The 23,593-nt window shown below is 38.8% G+C and overlaps 1 protein-coding gene across 1 annotated transcript in view; it reads left to right on the top strand.

Moving 5' to 3' along the window:
* Positions 1–23,593, top strand: part of cntn5 (contactin 5) — a 79,184-nt gene that overhangs the window by 46,870 nt on the left and 8,721 nt on the right. The window contains exons 10-16 of the mRNA XM_034112951.1: positions 3,306–3,450; positions 9,135–9,262; positions 9,658–9,833; positions 13,552–13,672; positions 17,009–17,167; positions 19,666–19,815; positions 21,069–21,139. Of these exons, the coding sequence (XP_033968842.1) occupies positions 3,306–3,450; positions 9,135–9,262; positions 9,658–9,833; positions 13,552–13,672; positions 17,009–17,167; positions 19,666–19,815; positions 21,069–21,139 (950 nt within the window). The remainder of the gene's footprint in view (positions 1–3,305; positions 3,451–9,134; positions 9,263–9,657; positions 9,834–13,551; positions 13,673–17,008; positions 17,168–19,665; positions 19,816–21,068; positions 21,140–23,593) is intronic.

The raw sequence follows: 23,593 nt of genomic DNA on the forward strand, positions 1-23,593 counted from the left end.
TGTGAGATGTGCTGATTGCCAATCAATGGTCCCTGATTTAACCCAGACAGGGGACGGCATGAATAAAAGAAGGACTCTCATGGTTATATTCAATGAGGTGCCTGCACGTATCAAGTTGAGGAGAGTCTGGAACAGTTCTTGGTTATATCTGAGTCGAACGAAAAGCAAGGACTTGTAGATATAGATTTATACTAATGGGAGCAAACACTCGAGGAGAGACATCAATGGATTCTTTGATGGAGTTTAATGACTCCATTAGAGTCTTATCTCCGCTTTATCGTTTGTCATCAAAGCACAGCCTCCATCACAATTACTTAGAAAAAACAAACCTCTACTTTAGGCATGACTTTTAATAGGTAGTTATTAGCCAGTGTTTGCTATTTGCTACTTTCATCTGTTTTATAACTGTTAGTGTGATGGACACTAAGTAATGTTTTTAGGGTTTGTTGATTGTTATGTGTGAAATTGCCGAGGGACTGCAGATGGGAAAGCTTAAAGCTAAAATCTGGAGATTCATGTATTTTATTCGTTCAACAAAGAAATACAAAGAAAATAATATATAGGTGCTGGGCAAAGAGTAACCTTTTGAATCACAATTAATCGCATGACTTTCTGCGATTAATCGCATTGTTATGCGCAACATTCTATAATTAATTCAAAAGTCGTGTATGCCACACTTTTATTTTAAGTACTGCTATACAGTATATGAACAAAAGTGCAATATCATTTGGTTTGCAAACACTTTGAACAAATAGGTGCTTTTAACAGCAGTATTCCCTTTACACAGTAGCAGTTAAACAATGTCTTGTAAATCTCAACTAAAACATGAATTAATGTATCACATCAAATATAAAACCAAAGCTATTTTCCACTGCCAGGGCATTAACGTATTATGTTGTTTGTTATAAAACAAGTTACCCTCAGAGTCCAGTGATAGGACAACTCTTCTTTGCAGTGGTTACAAATCACTTTGGTTCTATCATCTCTGGAAGATATCTAAATTGTCCATGTAAGAGTTTGGTTTCTTTCTCCATTTCTCTGGCCAGCAATTTTAGGCCCACCCAAAATGCTCTCATTGGTTGAGATGTGTGATGACACCCATCCTAAGCCAATACTGATCAACATGTTCACCCTGTAACCCATGGTTTGTATGTATGTGTATTCATAGCCAGTGAGCAGCAGACTTTCAAAATAATAATTTAAAAAACTGTTAATGTGCAATAAAATAATTGTAGCCGTTAATTAATTAATGCGTTAATATGCGATAATAATTTTGCCCATCCCTAATAAATATTTGTATTTTAAACAGCAGAACAGGAGTCACATGTACTTGAAAATGTTAGGACACTAAAAGCCAAGGGAACTGTGCTCTTTAGACGCACATGTATGGCTCCAGGCTGAAAACATAACCGACTGTCCAATGTTCTGTGCTGATGCACTATTTTCTCCCTGTCATCTTCTATACCGGGATACGTCTGGTGACACCCATTCCCCTTTCATATTTCCCAGAGGGACAGTTTGATTTACTGTATGTGTGGCATGCCCTTTTTTGAAGGGGAAGTTTTGGCATTTTGAAAATCTTATTGCAAATGGACAAAGTTTTTTTTTGTGTGAAAAATCTATAAATTGTTTGTCTCTTAAAACATTAGATTGGATTCATTTTAAAACAGCCACTTTTAAGTCTTCTCGGTGTGATCTACACGAGTGAGAAGTTTGGATTTTTATTACGTTTTATTTGACCTGACGAGGAAGTGCTTTTGCCTTCCTTTGAATCACTGTCACAATGATGGTATTTGGTAGCTGGTGATGAATGTTTTCATAACTATGCCCCCCAGGCATGTCTTCCAAGTGACCTGTGCTCTGCGGAGATGTCCACAAGCAAACACTATCAGGACAGATTACATGGCTAATACCAGCCTGCAGATGAGCGATCACTGGAGGCCAGGCGGGGGCAGCGGCTGCCCTCATGCCTGTGATCGTGTCCCAGATCCAGCTCTTCTGGGAGGGTGGCGGGTGAAGCAATAAGGGCACTGCTGCCACCAGCTGCAGGCCTGCTCTTATTTTGATTAAAACAAATACTCACAGCAACTGCTCTGTTTTCTGCTGCTCTCCGTGTCTAGAGGGACCTCTGCCACTCAGGCAACTACTCAGCCTCAAAGACACAAATGTTTCAGGGAGCAGGGTCAGCCTGTAGCTACACATGGGATTGAATTGTCATTGCAAATAATGTCACCTTTAAAGCATCATTCGGGATTAGAATAATCACAGTTGACAAAGCCTCGCAGCCTGTGAATGGCCTTGATGTGTAATACAGCTGTATACCACTACCACATCGACTTAAGTGCCTGAAGCCTTATTTAGACCATTAGTGCCTAATTTATTCTCTCGAGCTAGCTGTAAATATTAAAATAAATAAATATGTATTTATTATTCACTCAAGTGGCCTGGTTAAATATGGGTTAAAAACATAAAGCAGTACAAATCATCACAGCATGTCATCATTAACATTATGACAGCTTTTTAGTAATTTGGCGGCACAATAGATTTGTAATGGGTACTGAATTAGCACGGAGATAAGGCCAAGTATACCACATTATACAGTATATTGAAAGCATGTTTAGCCATTGTTTGTATAAAAGCATGCTTTGTAATTATTCACATTGAAAATCGGGTTATTACTTTAAAACAAATTAGCATTTTGATCAAGCAGCTGCATGAGTCATGATGTGTCAGTTAAAACCCTCTAGCATTTTTGAAATAATTACTTTTAAATGCCATAGTTGAAGAGGTGCGACAAGTATGTTGAAACATATATTATATTTTAGCAGCCTCGCAATTAATTAAAACTATATTGAAGACAAACTCACAGAAACTGAAGTTATTCAGGTTGTGTTCAGGTGTTACTTGCCATTGTTTGTTTTCCGTTGAGCACGATCATACAGTCCAATTAGCACTGTGCTGAAAATAGCTTCTCACATTTTTACAAAGCAGCTTGTCTTAGAATTTAATTTCTTTTAAATAATATAAAAATACATAATTTATATAGCGCATTTACTGGTTGTCAACAACGCTAGATAGATTTAAAACAAATACATACATGAAATTACTGAACATAATTCCTATCATCATACTGTATCTTAACTTATTAAAACATTTCATTAACCATGCTTGTTATGACAAGAGCCAAACTTGGAAATAATACATCTCATAAATAGTATAGAAGTGTGTGGGCTGATATGACTTTATTATTTTCTGTCTTTCTCTTTAAATGTAAACAACACATTTTTTGTGTCTGTCTTTCACAGCATCGGCTCCTGTCTTTGTCCATAATCCTGTGCGGGTCATTGCTACACTTGGAAAAGATATATTACTAGAATGTAAACCCAAAGCATCGCCCAAACCACGGATAACATGGAAGAGAGGAGACCGGAGGATACAGCAAAGCAGAAGGTACAGCAACTCTTAAGAAGCATTGTGTGACACTGTAGTAGCTGTGTGTGTGTGTTCACTATAATTCTTTTTTATATGATCTAATAAAAATGCATTGTGCTATTGATCCATGTAGGAACAATTCTCCATTTAAACAGCAAAGCTGGCAGGGGATACCAAGGGTTTCTGCAAGTCCTTGAAAATTAAATCAAATGGTCTGAAATTGAAGCCTAAAACGTTCTAAAATGTTCTCTCATACAATTTGATAGTTCTTAAAAAAGAATCCAACACCGTTGTGTTTACTTTAAATAATAAAGAGAGGGTTGTCAGAATTAATTTTTTGCTCTGCCGGAGAACTGACCCACAATGGATAATTTCCCACCATGAATAAAGGTTCTGCACCCTGCTCATAATTTACTCGAACACATGAAGCGTTTCACAATCTCCATGGTGACTGCTTTGTGCTTTAGAAATTAGATTTGGCCAGATTGAAACTTAGATTGCTACATGTCAATAAATGTTTGAACTTCATACTGCACCGTAACTGTTAGGCTTAGTTTCATTAGGTGGCAACTCATTTTCCTTTATGCCTCTGCCAGTATGAATGGTTAAATATAGTAATAAAATATAAACGAGTTCATTATGGTCTTGAAAAGGTCTTAAAATGAACTTGAAACCTGCAGAAACCCTGGAGCCAGTGTTCTGTTTACCTCAGCACAGAGTCCACAGACGTATGACCTCAAACCAAACCATAGCTCAACCTTAATTTACAGCTCAAAATGTTAAAAACAATACATACTGAGTTCATGGTAACATACTGCATATTAAAAAATAGTGTTGTTTTTATTAAAGCAACATGTATAGCTCCAACAGATCAATATGAATGCCAATTTATGGCTGAACTTTAATATCTGACATGTGTCATTCACTTGTAACACTGTCTGCTGTGGTTAATATAACCAGATATATTTCGTGATACAATCTTTATAAATGCACAACACATCATTACATCCAAGCCTCTGTACTGGCAATGTTTTGTGATCTTAAAAAATTAAATAAAAACTAGAAAATGTCCCTCCATGTAATATCTCTATAGTAATGATCTGCTTAATGCTTTTTATGGGCATTCAAAATAGCAATATTCTATGTGAAGACACCCTACAAATAAATTCATCGGGATAGGCTGTGTCATATATATTAACCAGAGCTCTGTTTTAAATAGTTTCCTTTTTTTTGTTCTTCTGCACAGTTTAGAGAAAAGAACGTTATATGAGAAAGTTAATTGCCCTGTAAAATATGTATGAAGTCATGAAAAGTTTGTCTCTCCCAAAAAATAGTTTTTCATCATAGTTCCACTGCGTAACTTCAAGTGTTATCATTACGGCTCTCGCCCCTCAGGAATTGCATACATGTCTTGTTGTAACACATCACAGTTTCATTACTGTAACCAAAATGAAGTGTCACTACTAGAATAAAACACCTTAGGTACAGGAAAGCTCTGGAGACACATCCACAGCCCCCCCTCCTTCTCATGGATGCTGACAATTTAGACCGTACAATTGCATTTGGAATTCACACGCAGTTTGATGCATCATCTTTTATGAGAAACATCTCTCCGTCGCTCCTAGAGGGGGCTTAGCGGGGCGAGGGTCCATCAATCAAACTGAGCGACACCACTGAAATACTCAGTCACTGCTGAGCGTCCCGAGTTCTGAGGGAGAGAAGATTCAGCTGTCTGTTCCACAGTCTCGCAGCAAAAAGCCAGTTGATAATCAGATCTGTGAGTGTCCTTCAAAGAGCCAGCGACTTAACTTCAGGCCAAATTGAAAAAAGGAGTAGTTGGTAATTTCAACGGTTGGTGCAACTTAATCTTCCATTAAAGAAAAGTGGTCCTCATCACTGATTGTGGGTGTCTGTTCTCTATAAAAAACCTGGCTACAGTGAAACTGATGGATGTGGATGAGTCTGTGAGTGTGTTGCCCCTAAATGGTGATTAATGACCCTGGCTTGTCTTGATCTGATAAAATGCCTTTGAGGTATTTTTCAAACTCTGGCAAATCTATTTTTCAGTGGTTTTGGCGTGCACCGCGGGGAGAGTCATACCTGTCCGAAAAACACCTTGATCTTGTTTTCATCTGACTTCTGATAAAGTGGTGTCTTAGAGAGCAGAAAATTGTTCACGGACGTTATTGGCAAAGTAGTTAATTTCTTCCCCTCAGAGTAATTCATCATTCACTATTAGGTGCTGGCATTGTATACAAGCCGTATGTGGTCTAGTTTCCTCGAAATGTGTACGAAATGTCATCGCGGCTGTGTTACTTTTATACCAGAATATCAATCAATCAATCAATGTTTATTTATATAGCCCAATATCACAAATGTTACATTTGTCTCAGTGGACTTCACAGTTTGTACAGAATATCAGTATGACAATACGACACCCTCTGTCCTTAGACCCTCACATCGTACAAGGAAAAACTTCCAAAAAAAACCCCCACAGTTTAAAGGGGAACATGGGAGAAACCTCAGGGAGAGCAACAGAGGATGGATCCCTCTCCCAGAACGGACAGACGTGCAATAGATGCCGTGTGTAAATCGAAAAGATAATACATTTACAACATAGGTAGTCCAATTGTTTGGAAATGCATGTGTCTATAATAAGAAGATGAATGCACAAGGATGTCAACAATCCTGTGGGAGCCATCATGGAAGTAGTATGATGAAAGTCAGGCAGGACCACAGTGACAGGTTCAGCCACGACTCAAAATCCAGGACTCAGATCAGGACTCAGGATAGAGGATCCAGGACTCAGGACCGCAGCAACAGGATTAGCCACGACTCAGGATCCCAGCGTAGATAGACACCGAAAAGAAATTTGGGGAAGCTGGGTTATTCGGAACATGAGAGTACACAGGTACAGACAGAGAGAAGGAAGAAGTAAGGTGTCCCCCGACAGTCTAAGCCTATAGCAGCAAAACTAGGGGCTGAATATAATCAGCCCTAACTATAAGCTTTATCAAAAAGGAAGGTCTTAAGCGCACTCTTGAAAACGGATAGGGTGTCTGCCGCCCGAACACAAACTGGAAGCTGAATCCACAAAAGTGGAGCTCGATAAGAAAAGGCTCTGGCTCCCATTGTACTTTTAGAGACTCTAGGAACAACCAACAACCCTGCATTATTGGAACGCAATGCCCTAGTAGGACAGTAGGGTATAATGAGTTATTTAAGGTAAGATGGCGCCTGCCCATTAAGGGCTTTGTAGGCGAAAAGAAGAATTTTAAATTCTATCCTGTGTTCTATAGGGAGCCAGTGTAAGGCAGCCAGAACAGGAGTAATGTGGTCCCTTTTCCTAACTCTGGTTAGTACAATTTTGAATTAGCTGAAGCAACTTAACTGACTTCTTGGTACACCCTGATAATAAAGAGTTACAATAATCCAGCCTTGATGCATGAACTAGTTTCTCTGCATCATTTTGAGGCAAGATATGCCTGATTTTTGCAATGTTACGAAGATGAAAGAAGGCAGTCCTTGAGATTGATTTTATGTGGGCGTTAAAGGATAAATTCTGATCAAATATAACACCAAGATTCCTTACAGTCTCACTGGAGGCCAAATTAATGCCATCCATTAGTAGAATAGAATGTTTGACACATCTTAAAGGTGATTCTGTACAGTGCATTAATGAACTGCATCACACAATGGTTAAGGGGTCAACGCTCATCTGGAGATCAACCTTGTGAAAGGGTGATTTGTATCTGAAAAAGGTGAAACGAACAACCTTCTTAGGTCTTGGCCAGGGTGACTCCTGCAAGGATTTTCTGCCACTACCCATAATAAAGTAAAGAGTTTATGGATGGAGAGACGTTCTGTTCTTAGAAGAGCGGGGGAGGAATCGAAACAGCTTCACGTTTATCTGGCATTGACAGCTGTGCTGACTTAATGAAGGTTTGTAATTAACATGGATTTCCGCTAATGTTCAGGGCTTTTGTCTCTTAAACAGAAAGTATTAATCCCATTAGTTTGAGAGAATGTGGCAGACTCAGTCAAAACCCACGGACTCTTTGTTTAACAGTCAGACAGTGCATGATTTGGCCATTTGTATAAACACTGAGAAGTTGTTTAAAAATGTGCTGCTGATTTTTTTTATGTGAAAAATATCAGAAACCCGCCCCATCATGGTGTGATCTTCTGATGTTTCCTTGAAATATCCTAAGGTTGAATGTATTTGCATATTCTGTATGCCCAACAGTCCCTTCGTGTCCTTTCTGCCTCGGTGTCCTTGTTGAATGTGAATTACCTTCTCAATTTGAAAAATGTCTCCTGGCTGCAGATTGCTTCTGAATTGTCTGCATGTGTGGCGAGATGTTGCTACGCCTTTGTGAGTTTCTCTGTGCCAATTTCAATCACCTTGTCCATGAGGAAACGGCTTACTGCAGTAAATATAAATGCCAAACAATATGAAGTCGAATAAAAAGACTTCATAACAGCTCCATCATTTTGACTGTTTGCTTTTGAATAAAATCGATATGCTATTAAAAACAAATACTTTTTCAAATATGCATTACCACCTCGGTATGGAAGGCATCATTTAAATGTGAAATACATACGTACCACAATAATAAAAAGTGCTTGCACAAGACACTTCACTTCACTATACATATATATGTATGCTTTTCCTCTAAAGCCACCATATGTTATTTACAAGTCTGAGCGACATGTTTATACAGCGTTGCTTTTGTCCTTAAGTTGCATAAGAGGCTACTTATGAATGCAGGTGTGGTGTTGTGTTTTCTCTCTATTACACTTGTTTTTTCCCTGGGGGGGAATCTCAATGATATCCACTTCTGGGTTTGACAGCTTTAGATGCACTGAATGCAGGAATACTTATGGTCTGTCGGGTGGGTTCATAAACAGTGTGTGATAAATGCGGAACAAATAATAAATGTATAGAAATTTGAATGCAGAGGGACAAATAATCAAAACATCTATTTCATTTCAACTTGTGTAGTGCTCTCCACAAATTATGCTCTGAAACTGTCCTTTAATGGATTTTAAATGATACTGTAATTACTCTAATAGAAGCCCATTGTGCTCTTTCAAAGGCATACGATCAGATATAGTGCATCATAGAAAATTGAAAGTCAGAAGAATACTGAGTTTCTTTGTTCCAAACATTGCTTTAGTGTCCCTTTCTTTTTCTGAACATGTGTCCCCATTACCTTTATATGTATCTTTAGTAGAATCAGTGTTTTATCATGTTCAAGATAGGGCTACTTTGTGGTATCTGCAAATCAGATTCATTAACATATTCCAATGGTTGATTGATTCTGAGTGGAAAGGGTTTATTTCCGTCTCTCTTGTTGAAGGTTACATACAATCACTTCACATCCTTCACACATCCCTCAGTCCTCTAAGTGTTTATTTACACAAACTTTTTGCTTGCTTTTTCTGTCCTTCAATTCAGTGATAATAATTCGCTAGCTGTAAACAATATTTTGTTTTATATTTTCCACTGCAATCTCTAGTGGATGATCATTTCAAGGATGTCTGAGCAGATTATTTGATCTCATCCCAAGTAAATATTTCTATTCCTGTAACCCAACACGACCACAAGCATAAAACCTCATGCCTAAACGTGTCGAACAACTCATCATGCCTGAATTTGTTTGTCATACCAGTATTGATTTGTGTGTCCTTTCTCACAGGATTATGTTGCTACGGAACAATACTCTGAGAATTGTTAACTCCAGCCGAGCAGATGAGGGGAACTATGTGTGCCGGGCCGAGAATGAGCTGGGCTCGGCGGAGATGACTGCCGTATTGTGGGTAAAAGGTAAGTGATGCCCTGGGGGCCTTTATTTTCTGCCAAATTAGCACAAGTCAGCCACCAGTAAACAGTCCCCAATGTCATTTCCCCCCCCTTACCTTTGCTCGGGTGCCAGGAAATGTATTGTGCTTGCTCAACCGTGAACCAGGGCTTCTCACATTCAAGAATCATATTACAAGGACACACTTTTACAGCGTAAAGGCCTGAGTCTCATAGATGCACTGCACACCACACGTCTAGATCAAAGCCAAGCAGGATATTTGTTTGACAAAGGTGACGCTCAAGCTGTGGTTGGCCCAATCGTGACTGCTCTGGCGGTGATGTCACAGTGAAACGCAGCTGCTTGGCGCTATAGCTTCTGGTTAGCCTGAGGTGACAGTGTAGCAGCTTTGTGCTTCCAGAGGCCATGCGTGTGGAGCTTAGCCCGATCCGAGTGGAAGTGACTGTGGGGGAGAGCGTGGTGCTGAGCTGCAAGGCCGCCCATGACACCTCGCTGGATGTGGCTTTCCAGTGGTTCTTCAACCAGAGGCCCATCAACTTTCAACAGGACGGTAACCACTTCGAATACATCCAAACAGTAAGAGCACGAGTAAGAGCAAAAGTAAGACTATGAGTAAATGTATTATATTGGTTATGTATCTATCTATGTACTGTACATGTCTATCTGTCTTTTTTTGTTCATCTGATAACCCTCCTGTTGTGTTCATTTCTCCCCCCGTACTCTGGTGTTCGCGGTCAAATTTGACCGGTCTGTTTTAACTGCTATTACATTAACACAAAAACCATTAATCATCACCAAATTGTATTTAACACCCCTTTAAGCTGTCAACAATGTCTCAGACTACTGGTTTATGTGAATAACTTCAGTGAATGTACATACACTGAAAATGTATTCCAAAATTAACATTTTGTTGATTTGTGGGTGTGTACTATCTGATTGATGAACATACTTGAGGGTTAACCCCTCATTTTTGACTGGGAACATCATAGGTGTTAAGAAGACTAAACCACTAAAATTCTATGAAAGTGGTGATCCAACCCAGTCTCCTCAGTCTGCATACAAATAACACAACTTTACTCTTTGGAAATGCTTGCAATTGATACAACCGTTAATCAGCAATTGCACATGTTCATATACCTACTGTGGAGAATATCTTAGGGCCTTGAAGCAATCACATGTAAAACACAATATTTATGATTGATGAAAGTAGTAAATCGGTCTGATTTTACCCGAACACAGCAGGAGGGTTAAGTGTTGAAAAATAGCATTTGTGATCAGTAACATAATTATGTATAATAAAATATATTGCCCTTGAATTGCAATTGTATCTTTTTGGGAAAAATGAAAACACCAATAGAGACTCATACTTGCTTTGAAAAGTATTACGGCTTCAAACACACTCATAAGTGGTTTTGAATGACAAATAGAAAGGAATATAATAAGGACAATTATGCCAATATTGAAACTTCCACATGCTTCTGTTAATCAAATCACGGCTTTGTAAAACATGCTAATGAATCCATTCACAAACTCTACCAACAATAGTCAGGCGCCTCCTGAATTGCAAGTCTGTGAGTGTGATTGTTTCCGTTGTTCTCTCTGACTTCAGTCGTCAGGAAAAGGTCAGAGGACACAGGGTCAAGGATCCTCTGAGGAAGATGTCGCATATATTTTCCCAACTGAGCAAAACAATAAATCCTCCCAAACAAAAAGGCATTTAACCTTTGACATCCTCCAATATCAGGGCTTCATTGATACCTTGCCATTTCACCTCTTCCTTTTTCTGGACCCTTTCTATTGTTTGAGTTTTTCTTTTTCTTTGGTTTACCATATTATTAACTGCACTGAAAAAACAGAAACGTTGACTTTGATTAAATCTATTATGTCAACAAATGTCACACTACTGTATTAGTTTAGTTGAAAGCAATAATATTAAGTTAAACCTAATATATTGTATTTAATCTTAATATGATTGCTTTAAACCAGTGGTTCTCAAACTTTTTCTGTCAGGCCCCCCCTTTGGAGAAAAAAAAAAGTCGGGCCCCCCCCAACACAAATAGTCAGGCTCAGTGGCGGCGCCAGAGATGTATTTTGGGGGTGCTGTGGGGTAGCTTGATGTTTCATAGAGGGTGCTCAAACATTTAGGGTTTCCCATTAATGTACCGGTCGCTACAGTGGAATGTTCTACTGCAACAATCCCCACGCATATACACAGTGTACCCGCGACTGTTACAATGAAGGCTCGATAATCAGCTCACGGCATATAGGTGTAAGCAGGTAAGCAGGGGTAAAGTGCTATTTTTATAAGTGAGGAGTGGGGCATGCTCCCCCGGGAAGATTTATTTTTATATATTGAAGTTAAAAGCATCAATCTGGTGCACTTTGAGAGCAAAATGAAGAGATCTATGGATACATCTCTCAACAACCATTTGAAACAGAACTGTAAACAGATTTACTATTTCTTGATGGATATTTTACAAATCACTCCCCTTTTAAACTTTATTCTTTTTTTACTGTCATATAATATTTCATACCTGTTTTTCATTTATTCTCTTATTTTTTTATAACTATAATGATCATATAAACGTGTGCCTCGGAAATAATTGTTTACATTAATGGTGACCAAAACATTTGAGACCCACTGAGATAACTTAGACTAAAGTTAAAGGGGACCTATCATGCAAAATGCACTTTTGTACGTCTTGTACGTCAGCAGATGACAAACACCCACCTCTCCGCCTCTTCCAAGGAACGAGGGGACCGTGCGGCAGAGTTTCAGTTAGGTTTTCTTTCGCCGGTCAAGATGTCCGTTAAAGTTTAAATCTTCCGGACAAAATTAGAAAAGTGCCGGTCAAAGGTCTTCTTTGTTATTTATTGAGCTTTAAAACAAATGAATAACGACTCTATATAATAAAACACGGAGGACGGAGATCTCTTTTTCTCCCCCTCTTCTGACTTGATCAGAGCACGCTCCCCTCTCCTGCAGGGGGGCGTGGTCAGCTGAACAGAAACGTATAAATATACCTTATATAGGTATGGCCCTACAATATATCATTTAAATGTAGCATGATAGGTCCACTTTAACTATCTAAACACTGAGAGAGTCCTTTAGCTCACTGAGTCTCTCAGTCTGACAGGAGAGGACTCTCATCCACCTTGTTGTTGAAAAAACTCCTTATATCCGTTAGCGTGGCTCGCTAGCACCAGAAGCTAACAACAACGATCTCCGGTACCGGTGCTCTCTCGCTCACGCACGCAGACAAAATGGCTCGTTCCACACACACACAGAGCAGAGCTTTAATGAAACACAGAGACCCAGACGTACTTGTACTGTATCATATTATTTTCGAATCAATAATTTTTCAAATTATGATTTTATTCTTTTTTATCTTTTTTTATTTATTTATTTTTTAATAACCATTTTTCCTCCTGGTCTCTCGCGCCCCCCCCTGTCATGCCTCTGCGCTCCCCACTTTGAGAACCACTCCTTCAAACTAACCTAATACAGTTGTGAAATCTGTTGACATAATACATTTAATTAAAGTAATTGATCAGTTTTTTCAGTGTGGACATATCAATTATTGTAGGCTAAACTGAAAATGTTGAGTTTTTATTTTATTTTAAAATGCATCATTTTTAAAAGTACATTTCCAGTACAAAAGGACCTTTTGACTATGTAAATGTAGTCTTTAAAAAAACAAAACATTTACTGACTTTTTTGGATAGCTTAAAGTGATGTTGTAAAATAACAACCGGGGGCCTTACAGGGTTAAACAAGCGTAATTTACACTTATATTTGTACAAAGAAACATTTCCAATCTCCATAATACAGAAACTATTGGACACACAAACCATAACATGAAGTTGAAAACAAATGTACCAGAGAGCAGGAAGTCCTCTTTATGTCACTATTCCTTCAGTGGATGTTAAAATCACATCTGTCCTGTGCGTCCTCTGCTACTACCAATGCTCTGGAGAGAAAGTATTTGCAGTGACAATCCTTTACACAACAGATTCCTGGCTGATGCATGGTGTGTAATTTTAATCAGGTTTCCTGCTAAACAGCTGCCTGTAGACCTTGAATTATTCCCAGCCTTGCCTTAGGCGATTCTCATTTCAACAGAGAAAATAGGAGTAGCTGAAGAATGTAGCAAGCGAGCACCTGAATTAAACAGGAATCTCTCAAGCCACATGAGCCTCTACAAGATGTAAAGGCATCACACTTCTTTTTGTCAAGCACATTTAGGCTTGCTTAATACCTAACTTGTTTGTATTCTATTCCTTCCGATTGCAGCAGTCTTCCACAGTGGACCTGATGATCAGGAGCATTTTGTTGAAGCATGCTGGGAAGTATGGGTGTCGGGCCCAGACCAGCGCCGACACTGTGTTTACAGAGTCTGAACTCCTTGTGCGAGGTGAGCTTGTCATGTGTCGGTAGAACAGTACTATGTGACGTTTTGTTCACTCTTTCGTGCAGGCAGTGACTCTCTGCTGCCTTTAAACTGAACCACTAAATCGAAAATCACATTTATTCTCTTACTGAGTTATTCTTGGCAAGCTTAGTCCAGTGGAAATGGACACAACACTGTGAATCTAGCAAATTGGCTCCAATTTGTGCCGCTGCTTTGGGAAGTTTTCTAATGACATCAGATATTAAACATTTGCTCTTGATGGAGACAATTGGGCAGCACTTTTTCCACGTTATTGCCCCCTTTTTAACCTTCTGATCTTGATTAATTTGTTATAGTCACTGTGAGTAAGGCTGACAGACGGTCTGTCTGCATGAACAAGTTTAGTATGCGCTGTTAAACAGATGAATGGCTAAAATGGCTAGTGATCAGATTCTGTGGCTGTTTCTGATTGTTGCTGATGATGTGATGAAACAGTTATCATGCACACAGATTCTGTAATCTTTTGAGGCTATGACCTCACATACTGTTTACACATGTCTTTTGAGGTGTCAGGCCTGGAAATGTGTTAATGTCTTCTTTTGTTTTGTGCTTTAGCAGAAACAGTGATACTATGGGCAACACATGCTTTTTCACACGTGTTACATAATTTTTTCAAACTAGTGAAAAGAGAACATCCAAACACACATTATGGTGTTTTTTTTACGACACTTTATTTTTTCCATATGCAGATTAGTCTACTCTCAAGTGACCAAAAGTAAGAATAAGGCTGCAGCCACACGAGGACGATAACGGTCGCATCTGCTACAGTTCTCTATTAGATAGACGGTTCGGCCACACAAGGCCGACATGGAAACGCAGAAAACGATAACGATAACGGGTCCCAAGGTGGGTAGATCTGCGGACGAAATGCTCTGGGGGGCCAAACGGCTCCGTGTCTACGCCCTATAACGATCATTTCCTGCTAACGATGACGCAATAGCCCCAGTGTTTCGAGCCAGGTCCCAGTATCTGGCAGGACAGTGCACCCAGCAGGAGCTTCCAGCTAGATTTTATCGATATGGACATAAACGCGAGTGAAGTCTAATCGGACAGGAGAGGAGACACGCAGCTCTGCATGATAACCTGCAGCTCCGCCCGCTGTGATGGAGCGATGAGCGGAACAAAACACACACTTCAAGTTAGATCATCACCCTTAGCTATTTTAATTACCTCTCAAACTACCTAAACTAGTTATAAATATGTTTATTTTTACTGTCTGGTCACTCATTACTGGATCAGCCAGCTGCATGAGACCACGGATACTGACGGGCTGTCAGGAGAGGGGGAGGAAAAGAGAGGCTCCGTTCTCCGTGTATTATTCTTATATTATTATATAGAGTTGTTATTCATTTGTTTTAAAGCTCAATAAATAACAAAGAAAACCTTTGACCGGCACTTTTCTAATTTTGTCCGGAAGATTTAAACTTTAACGGACATCTTGACTGGCGAAACCCCACCTCTGCTGCTAAATCCAGCGCGGAGAATAAACAGAAGGGCAACCATGGCAACCATGCATGCGTGAGAAGTCTTCTTGGCTGCTTTTGGCGTATTTTGTGGCAGAAGTACAGCGCCACTTACAGGCCCGGCATATGTACTACAGCGTCTCCAGCGGTTCGAGCTGTCTCGTGTGGACGGACACGTTTCTGGTGCCTATTGCGTGTGGACGGAAGACTTTTTTGATAACGATTTCGGTGCGTTTCCGTTATTGTCCTTGTGTGGCTGCAGCCTAAGATAATGCTTTAGTTGCATTTTTAAACATAGCATTTCAGAAAACGTGTAATACAAAAACTAATATTGTGAGTCATCGACTGGAGAAATGTCATGGCAATTTTTTCCTAACCCTTTTCCCCTGTATGGAAGGGTATGTAAATGTCTCTTAAAGGCTGTTTTCTCTAATGAGTAAGACTCACATCAACACCATTTTTTACACATAAACAAATACATTTAATTACATCTACAGTATATTCTGAAGGATTATCCATAGGGGTTTGTTCATATATCATTCATAGCATAATTTATATAATATTAAATTCATTATATTATGCATGGCTTTTGACATTGATAAACATAAATATCCCCAAATTCCCTCTATTAATCTCTGTATTAGTTAACATAATTGAACAATTTTGAACCTGGCTTTAGCCCATATTCAGATGCAAGAAAACCTATTTAAGTAATCAACCGGGGGGGGGTTTATAATTCATAGTTATATCTATTGGAATAAACTGTTACCCTAATCACCTGAAGTGTCTCCACCTTATGATTAAATAAGACTCTGTAATATAAATATTGATTTAAATTAACTGTGATGTGAGAGTTGGTGATTAGATTTTCCCGAAATATCTTTTATTTAAATGATTATTTTGAAAAGTTATTTAATATATCTTATCCATAAAATATTCATATGTATATATGTATTCTGGGTTTGATGTGTAATGTCTGGTTGTTTGTAATTAATGTCATTAAACATAAAGCTCCTAATAGAGGGCAGGAGATACACCATGGTTGTTTTGACACTAAAAAAAGGCTGCTTTACCTAAAGGGTTGGAGGAGCTTGGGACTAAGGATTTTCATTGCCATTTCTACATTGTAGCTACCGTGCATATGACATTCAAGCCTTTGAATTTAATTGAATTTGAATTGAATAGTGACACAAAATGAATCTTAATGTCCGGGAATGCAAATGCACCTTTCAGTGCAACCTTCTAATGGGCACTTTTTAGGGGACACAGTACATTACTTTTCATTGAGCGCACCAGCTGCCACCTTTTCATTTACAGCTGTTCCCCCTTGAGTCCTTAGTTGTTTCCTGCATTTGCAGATTACATTTACTTCTGAAGAGGTAAACATATGTTCAGCTGTATTAAAACACATGAAGGTCCAACACTCAGTCATGCTCAGAGGGATTGGTAAACATCCTTCGAAAACCCCAAAACAGAAAGCTTCAATATTCCTGAATCGGCATGAAATCCTTGGCGGCAGATCTGTGTCAGACACAAATCCAGCCTCAGTTTAGTATGTTCATGTCTGCTGTTTGTTTGTGCACAGATTACAGCAGAGAATTAATGTTGTCGGCATATACACACAGCTGCACATCCTTCTTAATGCTTGGTTGCATCCATTAGTATGTCTAATGGCAACAATGCATGATTAATACATCTCAATATGGACCGGCTTAGAATTGATTCAAACAGCAGCAGTGATCATTTTATCCCCCTGTGTCTCGATAATCCTGAAACATTTGTGGTGTAGCAGTTGAAAGCTGTAATTTAATCTGTCTCCTCACTCTCTTTCCTCCAGGCCCTCCCGGCCCCCCTGGAGTGGTGATAGTGGAGGAGATCACCGACACCACGGCCACCCTGTCCTGGACTCGTGGCCTGGACAACCACAGCCCTATCAGCACCTATAATATACAGGCCCGCAGCCCATTTTCATTAGGCTGGCAAACTGTCCAAACAGGTAATCAATAAAGAGCAAATTGCAGCCTCTAGATCTGTGAGGTTAATGTGGCGCCATACACAAAGGCTTTAATACGGCGTAAAGTCATGTACGGGGATCCTGATTAAGCAAGGATTTTAAATAAATAATTGTAAATCTCTGGTGGCAAGGGACATTTGTATCTTAAAGGTTTTCAAATCGATATTCAGACAATTACTATAACAGCAAACGACTATTTGCTGCATTAATATATGTGTTTACACAAGGAAATGCAGATGGATAGAAACGTTACTGCAGAGAAGTCATTTGAGAACAAAATGATTTTGTGTGTTGTTTTTTTTTACATCTAGTGTTATGAAATATTCAGCTGGAACATAATTGTTTTACATTTACAGGATTAAACTACCAAAATAGTCAATCAGCTGAATAAAAATGAATGAGTAAGCCTGTAAGCTAATTCTCTAATTCCACTGGAAATCTGCATTTTATACTGACTGTGGCATACGATGCAGATGGTCAGTCTGAAATCTTCCTCAAAAGTTAAGATTGTTCAACATAGTTCAATTTATAACATGTAAAACCTGAACGTGGAGTTTTAATAATTGATTTTAATGAAATGACCTTACCGTTTACCCTCATATACTGAGCTTTATGGGAAATTGCATCAAGTGTCTTACACTCCACTGTGCCAATGCGTGATAAAGAAGTTTCTTTTCTCTCAAATGCCTGTTTAAGAAGATGCCGTCTTGTCGTTGAACTTGGCTGTTGTTCAGTAGAGATTAGCAAAAGTTCTTTGAGACAATATCAAAAGTCAGTGCGTACATTTTCTTCAGTGGTGAGTGGGAAATGAACCCTTTAGGCATGGATTATAATACTTATTTCATTAAAGATTTACTGCTAAAATGTGTTTATTTTTTCTGTCACTTTGAGAGAAAAACTATCAATTACAATCACTTAGCGTTAAAGGATGAAGGCTTGCTAAGCATTGTGTGTAATCCATCTTAATATGCCGTGTGATGGCAGAGTTTAAGGTGTGATAATGATTCGTCCCCACAGATATATAAATCATACTTTGTATACACTCCTCTCACATCATGTCTGTTCAACTACATTTAATTTGATAAAGCACAATTAGGGCTCTGTGATGTATTGTCAGTGTTGAAGTTGTTAAGATTAGCATAAAGGGGGGGATTGGGCTTTTCGCTCCCACTCCTCTCAAACAGAGTTATCAGCTCATGTTTGAAGAGCAGCTTGCTTGACAGAGTGGTCTCATTGTGAGCTGCTTTGGATGATAAGAGTGTAAGCTCCTCAGCGTCATGAATGTTGCTTTAGCATACAGAGACCTCTGGTTCATTTGTGACACGGATATGCTTTCAGTCAATGTTTGTTTGTTGCTCCGGGATCAATATTGACAAAGCGTGATTATGGGAGCCCTGAAGAAACTAGATTAGTTGTGTTACCTGCTTGTAATTCTGTTCAAAGTACATTCATGAATCAACTTTTTTTCAGTCTCAGGATGGGATTTACAATTACATAGCTGTATAAGTCCTCTGTGGAAATTGGTGGAAATCAGCTTCCCTCTATGATGTAATGAGGTGTACTATAATGTGCTCTAAAGCTGCGAGTAAGCTGATATTTAGACACCAAAACAACATCATATGCCAAGGTTTCCAGTCAATTGTGTATACCGTAGTCACCACCTTGTGAAAAAAGAAAAAGCCAAGTCACAGTAGGTCTGTAGGGAAGCTTTAATACTTTGCAGTTTTTAAGAACTAAGACACTGTTTTTTTGTGTTTTGGTGGTTCTCCAGCTTATTGGATTTCAAATGAAAAAAATGGCTTTAAGGCTAACTCACAGCTTTTACACACAGGCGTAGGAATTATCCCCCAGTTTTAGGGAACAGAAGGTAATTCACCAATGTGTCTGTCTCTTTAAACCCCCAATTTCACTGGTAGCTCTATTATATTCTAATGAGACCAGGTGGGACATTGAACGGCTCGTTGAATCCCACCATGTTTTCTGATCTGAGGCAGCCCACCAACAATAACTAGTCTGTTGACATATTTCACAGTTTCTGGGTTGGAAGAGATTCCATATTCCCAAACGTATGTGAACAATAACTAAGAAAGTGAGTTTTTGTATGATATGTCACCTTAAAGTAATCATATGAAGTCATCATATTCATCTTGTGTAATCGTTTTCAGTTAAAAACCTGCCTGTTATTCAGGTCACGAGACTGCCTTGGCATTATAGCACATAACTTTCAAATGATCAGGCCTAACTACAAAATTAAGTTTGACTGATTGCCTTGCCTGTTTGTTAACAATAATTGCCATGCTGCAGACTTTGTATTTAAACGTCTATGATTCGAACCCTGTTTACTCAATATGGATCAGAACAATCTCGGACACCCTTAAAGCTGTAAAGTCTTTCAGGGAATGTCTCTACTGAAGAACAGGAACTGTGATGTGGTGCTTGTCCTGGTTAAATAAATACACATGTGACACTCTTGTGTGCAGACCCAGACCCAGTGACAGGAGACATGGAGTCAGCCATGGCAGTGGAGCTCAACCCATGGGTGGAGTATGAGTTCAGGGTGGTGGCCAGCAATGCCATTGGGACCGGAGATCCCAGTGCACCTTCGAGAGGAGTTAGGTCTAAGGAAGCAGGTACATTCCCTCAGCCTATACAATACTTGTTATGCACTGCATTATATTCACATTATGACAGACAATAGCAATCACCAACAGTCCAGAAAGATGTATAATGAGAGCTGATGATTTATTGTAGCTAGAGCCAGTGGTGCCCCAACATGACACTTCCTAGCCATGTTGTATTCCCATTGTTAATTCTCCATTTTAATTGGGCAAAAGGGTTGAAAATAAGCTGCATGAATTTCAACAAGTGTAGTGTTTTTGTCTAAGCATCCTTTTAATGCCCTGAGGCATGCAAGTGCATTATTTATGGTGAGCAGAAAAATAACTGAGACAGTCTTGATCAGGCGAGCCGCTTCACTAACTGCTCATTCCTCGCCTATAAAACACGATAATTACAAAGGTCAGTGGTCATTTGGAAATGGCTTATTTAATCTGTCCCATTTACTCAGCATAATTAACAGACTAATTACTGTATCTGCAAACGGTTGTGGTTATTCGTCCTTAAAGTCATGTTCTATGATCAAGCGAAAGAGAGAAAAACTCACACACGGCCCCGAAACCTGCCATCACTTTCAATTTGATTGACAGGTATTTTACTGCAGGCGCAAACACCAAACAATCACTGAGTTTTTGATGTTTTCTGAAACTGGTTTTGTTTAAACATAGGTTTGTTTACTTGAGCAATGTTTTCTAAGCACATCATGAAAACATTTTATTTTTCAGTTTGGATTGGTTGACTAAAAATTATTAATTTGTTAAATTATAATGATGAATGAAAACATTTTTGTTGTGTGTTTTCAATTAGCAGAACAATTTCATGTGGTCTTAATTAACAATTGGTCCTAAATAACAATACAAAAAAAGGAACAAAAACATAATTAGTGAACGAAAAAGGTGAAGGCTGAAGATTAAACTTCTTAAAAATACTCATTATAATTTCTTGGCTCATTATTTAATAGTTAAACCTTTTCTGATTTTATTTTTAATTTTTTAAATAAGCATATCTTAGTTTTTGAATTTGTTTTAGAGTTAACAACTATATTTTTTAACCTTTTAAAACAAATTGATATTCAAGCTGCACATGCTTGACTCTTTGTTGCAACCATTCCAAAAATAGAAAGTGTGTATAGTATATATGTATATAAAAAAAGAGAGAAGACTATTTCCCTCAGTCCAATTCCTCTTTTCTTTATTTCAAAAAGTGTTGGAGTGAGTTTTGTGGTGTTGGGTCAGTGATGCATTGTTAACCTTTCTGCCTCACACAGTCCCGAAAGTGGCACCATCGAACGTCAGCGGAGGGAACGGCCGCAGGCATGAACTGGTCATCTCATGGGAGGTAAGGTCCTCTGCCAAACTCCCTCTGCAGCACAAGCGTAACAACATATGTCCAAAAAAGGCAAATGTCACAGTGGGTCTGGTGTTTCAGTTAAGCAAACTCAATGTATTGTTAAATAAACAGGAGTCATGATGTTACTTTACAGAACATTCTCTCGGTTTGTAAAGAAACTGATGCAGAAACTGCCAAAGGTCGTGCACTAATTATAATGGAATTACAATTATATTTTTCATTAGTAAGAGTGCACTAAAGTGTCCAGTATAATTTAGAATGATTTAAAAAATGTGTGTCATTTGAAGATGCTTGCTCATAGTAAACCTGTCTTGAATGTCAATGAGTTGCATTATGTCAACAGATGGCAGCACAATGTTATGACCCCAACTAAAGATGTTACCAGTTTTCACATGAGATGCTCAGGAATCAGTTGCTTTTACTAATCCACAGGTAATGAGACAGACAAGAAAAATAAGTTTGACTTAAAGGTGGGGTATGTAATTTATTTCAGAAACACTTTTGGATCCATGGAATGCTCTTAACATCCCGATAGCAATGAATATATTAAATGCTTTGACAATAAATACATAAAAAAAATTCATCTGTGGAAGCCGTGGTGCTGTAAAAAGCACGACCACTCATCTGAGCCGGCCCGGCTAAAATAACTGGATGGCCTACCTGCCTGTCAGCTTTCCATCTGTGCACAAACTTATCTCGTGCCCTCATTGGTCATGTGCGCGTTTGTGTGTGTTGGAGGAGGGGCTCTGTAAGGAAGTCTGAAGGAAGAGGCAGATTTTCTCCGGTTGTGTACTTTCAAATTCTAGCGCACTCGAGCGGGTTTCTCCAAAATTACATACCCCACCTTTAAAGGGGCCCTATTATGCTAATGTTAAGGTTTCATATTTGTATTTTGTTCCCCTACTGTGACATGATAACATGCTTTAATGTTTATAAAGGTCTTTATTTTTCTCATTCTGCCTGTGCCGCAGCACCTCTTTTCACCCTCTGTCTGAAACCAGAGCCCAGTCTGCTCTGATTGGTTAGCTGGACGGCTCTGTTGTTATTGGTCAACTGCTTAGAGATGTACCGCCTCTTAGCCTATCACGTACAATGTGTTGGAGCGCTAGCCAATAGAAGCATGAGTGTTGAAGATGGGGGTGTCACATAGTGATGTCAGTATGAACAAAAGACTATGCATCCATGCACAAAAACCAATAGAACACACTACAAGAAAGGGAAAACCTTTAATTACCTGGATATACAATTAGACAGAGTTTAACATGTATTTATTTATTTAAGTTATATTTTATTGATACAGCATGAGTCCCCTCAGACCTTTAACCTTAGGCTCAACAAAATCATTGTACAGTATAGTTCACACTCTCTGAAACAAATACATTCAGCCGCCCTTAAAGTAGCGCAGTAGCTTCACAGTGATGTTAATAATGCCCATACTGAATTTAAGGTAAAATAATACATGCAGAACATAATAAACATAAATGCTGATTTTCCATTGTGTGATTTATGAGTTTATTTTCATTGAATTACCATGGTGATCCTGTGAGATGGTGTTTGTCAACCTTTCCTGCGAGTGACTCTCTGAAACTAGCAGTGACATCCTTGGCATAAAAAGAAAATAATGACAATATGTATAGGATTTTTTTTTATGATTGAATATGGCAGAGAGAAAAAAATACAGGGTGTGAACATTCATCATTCAACTTGAGAAAGTTACACTCCCCCTGATTAAACACATGAGGATAAATGTGTATGTTAAGGAAAACCGTCAACTCCCGCTGATAAGAACAATTCTGAACCCTTCACGAGAATCAGTGTCACAATCCACTTGTGAAAACAATGTTATATTTAAACATTCGTGCTGAAAATAACATTCCCTTGGGAATTTACCTGTCACTAAGTAATAATCCTGCATGTGAATTTGACTTAATAATCACACAGTGGTTGCTACAGCATTTTGAATTTATTAAAAACCTTCATTTTGTGTTGCCTGGGAATACTTGTCAGACAATAAGGGGTATAAAGCATGGTTGATGGATGACGCAAGTCCTTGTGGTTCTAAAGCTTGAAGGAAACGGTTTAATGATTTTAAGATATACAGATGATTGCATTTACAGTCAGTTGCATTCACTTGAGGTGAGATTTGATGAGTAGCGGCTGTTTCGCTCCGTGCGTTTGATGCAGTCCTATTCCCAGAACCATCAAAGTGGGATCTAATTAAAACATATAGAGAAGTTTCAGACACTGAAGTGAAATAATGATGACAAGAGTCTGGAGATGTTCTTAAAGGTAGGAAGATGGATGTATTGAGGGATTCTGTGGAGTTTTTAAAGAGCAGAACAGAGCACAGGAGACTGGCAACATCTGAGCTCTGACTATTTCTAGCTAGATTAAATATTTCACATTGCCTTTTATAAACAAATTGACAAAAGGATTGCATGG

This window comes from Trematomus bernacchii, unplaced genomic scaffold (assembly GCF_902827165.1).
Source record: "Trematomus bernacchii unplaced genomic scaffold, fTreBer1.1, whole genome shotgun sequence".
Lineage (NCBI taxonomy): Eukaryota > Metazoa > Chordata > Actinopteri > Perciformes > Nototheniidae > Trematomus > Trematomus bernacchii.